At 37.7% G+C, this 6,229-nt stretch overlaps 1 protein-coding gene across 1 annotated transcript; it reads right to left on the bottom strand.

Annotated features, from left to right (window-relative positions):
• Window positions 1-1,121: 1,121 nt before the first annotated feature.
• LOC134803896 (zinc finger protein OZF-like) lies at window positions 1,122-5,993 on the bottom strand. Its single transcript, XM_063776719.1, has 4 exons — window positions 5,755-5,993; window positions 4,793-4,976; window positions 3,244-3,325; window positions 1,122-2,045 (listed from the first exon to the last, which is right to left on the bottom strand). The coding sequence occupies exons 1-4, from the start codon at window positions 5,871-5,873 to the stop codon at window positions 1,129-1,131; spliced, it is 1,302 nt and encodes a 433-aa protein (XP_063632789.1). The 5' UTR covers window positions 5,874-5,993; the 3' UTR covers window positions 1,122-1,128.
• Between the last annotated feature and the right edge of the window lie 236 nt (window positions 5,994-6,229).

The following is a 6,229-nucleotide window of genomic DNA, read 5'->3' as shown; positions in this document are numbered from 1 at the left end:
ATTAACATTACATTGATATTTAACCGCTAGCGTCCCACCGTCCTAATTTTAATGCTACAATATAATTTAAATTAGTATCTCTTTTCCATCACGGAACAATGGTGTTCCGGACATTTGGGAAGCGTGCGCGGAGCCGAAGCCAACACGTAGAGGCCCTTGTGACACTTTAATGAAATGTAAGGGGTACACCGATCAGATGCTGCCCCTTTAAATCATTATTAAATGGAGCAGAGTAGTTTTTGTTTTATTTCGATCGATTTTAAAAAATTCAATTTTCTAATACGATTGATTTTTGAATCAATCGTATTAGAAAATTGAAAATGGTTCGTTTTTCTTGTATGTTGTATGTACTGCCAGTTTTTCTTGTATGTTGGGCCGCTAGCGGTTAATTCAGAGGGATAGTTTTGATTACCTACCTACTTATTTTATTAGTTAACGTGTATTTGAAAGTCGCAAAGGGAATAAATTACAAAAGACTTAACTGTCGCTAATGGGACAGGTATCATTTTCAAATATAATAATACACTTATCACAGACAAAAACATGAAATCCTTATCATATTTAGACTAGTTGCACGAAAATGCAATTGAGAGGTAAATTGCCCTACCAAGCATAACTTGCACTATCCCACTAACCCGGAGTTAAGCGGTTAAACTGTTTACCCAGTGTCAAATTGTACTGGTAACCATGGTAACTTCAGGTTTAACCGGTTAAGCCCAGGTTAATGAATGATGCAAGTGGCCCTAAGCGCCACTTGCACCATCACACTAACCCGGGGTTAAGCGGTTAAACCGTTAACCATGTGTCAAATTGTACTGGTAATCATGGTAACACCAGGTTTAACCGGTTAACACCGGGTTAGTGGAATGGTGCAAGTGGCCCTAAGCCAAATAGCGCTATCTCAAAAGATAATTCATTGCTAACTTATACTTAAGTTTCTATAGCTGATAGTTCCATTTTCAAAATCATTTGATTTTGAGATCGCTATTCGGCTTAGGAGGGCAGATTACACAAAAAAAATTAATAGTAATAATATCTTCGCAACAATTTCTGACGACATCTCGGGTGTGGTCAAATTAATGTACAGCTACGAAAGGTTAAACCTGCACGGTTATTTATATACATTTTTTATTCAACTTCTTCAATTTTAACCTCGTTCTTAGTGATCCCATACTCAACATTGGGATGTTTTCTATCATAATGCCTAATAACGTTCTGTTTATGCGAAAATTTTCTTAAACACACATTACAAGAGAACAACTTCTCTTTAGTATGCGACCTCATGTGATATTTCAACCTGCTTTCTCTAGGAAACTTCTTATTACAAATATGGCAGACTAGATTTTTCACTTTGCTGTGTCTGACTTCATGTCTATCCCTATTATGTTTATGTGCAAAAGGTTTTTTACACATTCTGCAGGGGTATGGTTTTTCCCCTGTGTGTATCCGCATATGAGGTTTAATTAAACCGTAAGAGGTAAATCTTTTGAAGCATATTTGGCAAAAATACGGCTTATTACCGTTATGTAACTGCGTGTGCCGGATTAAAGTGCTTTTATGCTTAAAATTCATGCAGCATATATCGCACATGTAGGGTTTTTCATTGTTATGCCTTGACATATGGCTGTTAAGTAGAAACTCTTTATCGAAAAACTTATTGCAGACAGGGCAGTTGTAGCTTTCCGTTTTCGCTTTATGCCGTTCCCTATGCTTCAGCATATTGCCGCGTATACCGAAAGTTCGCCCGCATATATCGCAGGGGTGAGGCTTATTTTCTAAGTGCGACTTTTTGTGTTGCTCCAAATTGGAGACAGTTTTAAATCTTTTATTACACACGTCACATTTATACTTCTTTTCTATGCTATGCAAGTAAATATGTTTGTCGAAGAACTTCTTGTTTGTGTACGTGCGATTGCAGTAGTCGCAGGTGTATGTTTTTTTCTTATGTAGAGCTAGGTGGCGCTGTACGTTGCCTCGATTTGAGAGTACTTTGTGGCATATGGGACAAGATGACGTCCCGTTGACTTTGTCTACTGATGTTGGATCTGGAAGATACAAGCATGCTTTGAAAACCTTTAAGCTGACAAAAGTATATATTTCATAAACGAATAGTTTTTGGATAGTCATGATTTCACGAATAAATATAAATAAATAAATATTATAGGATATTCCTACACAAATTGACTAAGCCCCACAGGAAGCTTAAGAAGGCTTGTGTTGTGGTACTCAGATTACAACGATATGATACATATGATATGATCTCGGCAGTGTGTGAATCCAATACGGGCGATAAACATAACCAGATATAAAATGTATCCGTGTAATCCGTGTAATATTAAGTAATATGTCTTTTTAAATTACACTATATGTACTTAATTACTATAATTAATTATAAGCCCATAATTATATTATTGAAAATTTAACAACCGGTAATATATTGCAAACATTACGAGACATAACATGACACATAACATTGCGACATACGAGCGTTTTATAATAACCTGCCAACAAGCGTTAACAGTTACTTTAAAAAGCGCGTATCTCGTAACTTGTTGCTGTACATTGCGGGCCTAATTATTTTGTATGGTTTATATTTTCATTGTGTTTCTAAGGAATATTTATCTCAATATACTTCTTAGGATATATGCTAACCACCGTTTAAATATTCTTCCGTATTGAATTTACACGCTGTATAATACTAGCGACCCGCCCTGACTTCGCACGGGTTACACAAAACCTTAACAAAATATACACCTTTAGAGCTGTTTCCCACAGAATAAATAATAGTACTAGGTACAGAAGACTCACTCTAACAAAACGCGTCTGTTACGATCAGGACATATATGGCCGCTAGGTGGCGACAGCGCCACTCGCGGCTTATTGCTAGCCACCAAAATTGGTGTGGAATGGATGTACTTTTAGCTACCTGTAGCAAACCGACGAAATCGCGGAGTGAGCCACGCCTGCTGCTGACGTCCAGTTTTTTGCGGGTACGGTTTTTTGCAGGATCCCGTTTTAGTAGTATAGGTGCTAATGTAGTCACTTTCACACGAGGATTCTGTTTGCGGGATCCTGCATGCATACTGCAGAAAACTGGATCCTGCAAAAAACCGTATCCGCATGCAAAAAACTGGATGTCAGTGGGTAACAGCTTCTAAGCTTCCTCAACCGTAACCTTCGTAGGCAGGGTCACTACCGACTAGGCTAGGATGCCGTTAAGGTTTAAGGGAACGTTTTACGTACCGTTATAATCTGGAATATCCGGCAGAATCAGCTTCGGAGACGGCGGGCCCTGCCGTTTCTTCTGTTTTCTTACTTTCTCTTGCTGCAAAACAAATAAACACTTTATTATCCAATAGGGGATATTACTGCAATGTTCTGCCGCCAGAGTGCAGCACTACCGACTCTGTAAATTCATAGACTAACTTATACATACTGTGCCTTAAACTGTTTTTTGACAAGTTTTCACAGACAATAAAATATGCCATTGATGCATCAAGGCGGTTTGTTAACAAGGGCCTACCGGTAAACGCGAAAATCAAAATTTAGTTATCTGCCTCTTTATCGCTCGAATATGCAAGAGTGATAGAGAGATTAGATAACGAAATTTCGATTTTCTTGTTTCGCGGTAGGCCATGTGATTGACGTGACGTGTGATGTGTCAATGTGGTTTGTTTACTGTATGTGCCACAAAGGTGCCACCTACACAGAGCTTTGCCTAATATTCCCTATTGTCTTTATTTGTAGTTGCTTTGTAAACTGTGTGAAGTGTGCAATAAAGAGTATTGTATTGTATTATTATAAAACCATAGAGAAATAGTTGAGCATCAACACATCCACCGAAAACGTCTGGCCAGTGACGCCATGATTTCAACTAATAAAATTTCACTTACAAAACCATTCGTCTACGCTACGATTCGTGTGTAGAACTTTGCGCGTCTCATACTCGTTACGCTTACGCGACGCATACGCTTACAATCCATGTCCTGGCAACGTGCCAATCACCGCTCCGTGGCTTAACGTAGTCACCTCTCTCTATCCGTCTTCCATATTAGTGCGACAGAGAAAGTTGCGTTTCGTTCGGTACGGAGCGTAAACGATTCGCTATGCCGGCAGATCACCATGATTTTACTGCATTCTTAACACGAATGAACTATAGTCAGGCGTGGCTCACTCCGCGATTTCGTCGCTTTGCTACAGGTAGCTAAAAGTACATCCATTCCACACCAATTTTGAGGAAAGCCATAAGCCGCGCGTGTCGCTGTCGCCACCTAGCGGCCATATCTGTGCTGATCGTAACAGACGCGTTTTGTTAGAGAGTGAGTCTTCTGTACCTAGTACTATTAGTTATTCTGTGCTGTGTGCGGCGATCAGTTCTACAAATATTATGTTTTGAATTAGTCGTAATCGGAAGTAGAGTCGCAGGGAAGAAATATTCACTTGGGTTAAGAACGTATTTTTGGTTGACACTTTAATTATATTTAGCTCAGGCTCAGGCAAACTTATACTGTAATTTATTACATGAAATAAATAATCTAACACTAATACAAATACAAATAGTTTATTTCCAAAAAACACATAAGAACATTTACAGTTTATACTGACCTCCACACTAGGCACAAGCCTGTCCCGTGAGAGAAAACATACGATTTACTTAAAGGTAGGTATTACATGTCTATTAAAAATCTTCCACACGTCTGCTTTGCACAATAATTTATTGCCGGAGAAATTATTTTTAAATACAAATAAATCCTCTCAAACATAAATATTAATAAAATAACACAATACTCACAGGTAAGTCCTGATCAAGGGGCTCAATCTTCACCAGGCCTGTGTGTCTGCCTGTCTGTTCCGCTTCACATTTAATTCCGACTGGAGGCGTTTGTCCGTCTGTCTGCGCTTTGTACTCTATGCCCACATCCTGAGGCTCAATCTTCACTGTCACTTGAGTATCAGGTGTTGGATCAACTCTGGAACTGGAGAAAGTTTTTATGATAACTTTGTATAGGGGCCATTTTTAACCCCCAACGCAAAGAGGGGTATAATATGTTGACACCTCAGTCTGTCTGTCTCTGGCATTGTTGCTCTCTAACATATTGGTCGATTTCGATGCAGTTTTTTTATGTGAAAGCGAGTTTTCTTGCAGTGTTTCTTAGCTATGTATGATAGAAATCGATCCCGCAGTTTGAAGAGTATCAGCTTTTCCAAAATGATGTCAGGCATTTACGGCATAAGATAGACTTTGTTAGCATATAGTGTATTTAAAGTTGTATGCTACACATTTTTTTTAAATTAGACAATTGTATGGTTACTTTTAATGAGAATAACGAGCTCTTTCTTACCTTTTATGAGAAAAAAAGTGCCCCAACATTTTTATTTCCATTCCATTACCATTTGCCATATAAGTACTTTCGATCGAAAAATGTATGGAAATTTTGGGACACCTTTTTGCATCTATTACCTAGCATCAAAAGAGCTTGTGGTTCCGAGTAGAAATTTAATATCATACATGAAAAATTTAAACAGAGAGAAGTGTACATCTTTAAAAATAATGGCCCATAGATTAAGTATATTTATCAAAACTAAAGCTAAACCCCTGGGAAATATTTTGCTTAAGAACCTAGTCTATGAATAACATAGGTAGGTAGTGGCACCAGTGACCGACAGGAACCTACATCGGATGCCGCTATAATCACTTACTGGTCCAACGAAGCAGTATTTCCCTAATGTATTATATAAAAAAACAATAATTACCTTTCCTCGTCAATTTCTACTTTTATATTGACGAATTCAGTCTCCATTTGCGGCCCCGGTCCGATGCAGATTTCTTCCGGCTCCACCGGCTCATTCTTAATAATAACCTCGAATGACATTATAATAACTTATGATACAACTAATTTAAACAAATACACGGATTTAGAGCTAATTTACATCAAGAACGAAGGTTTTTTCTCCTCGATTTTCCTATAGAAATTGGAGTACAATTGTATTATTGACAGGCATCAAATGAGCGTTCTGAAATCACAAGATATCGTGTCAATTTGACGTAAACTATGATAAAGTTTATTATAATTCTTAATGTTTACAATATATTGCGCTAATAATCTTTCATTTATTATTTCTAATTATTTTATTTTGATTAATTTTAATTCTCCCTAAATTGTACACGTACCAGTACACAATGTTGTATAGAAATTGGTACAAGGTATTCTAGATTATGAACGTAGCT

The sequence above is a fragment of the Cydia splendana genome, chromosome 27 (assembly GCF_910591565.1).
Source record: "Cydia splendana chromosome 27, ilCydSple1.2, whole genome shotgun sequence".
Lineage (NCBI taxonomy): Eukaryota > Metazoa > Arthropoda > Insecta > Lepidoptera > Tortricidae > Cydia > Cydia splendana.
Note: the sequence above shows the minus strand (reverse complement) of the source record. Positions and strands in the feature narration are given on the sequence as shown.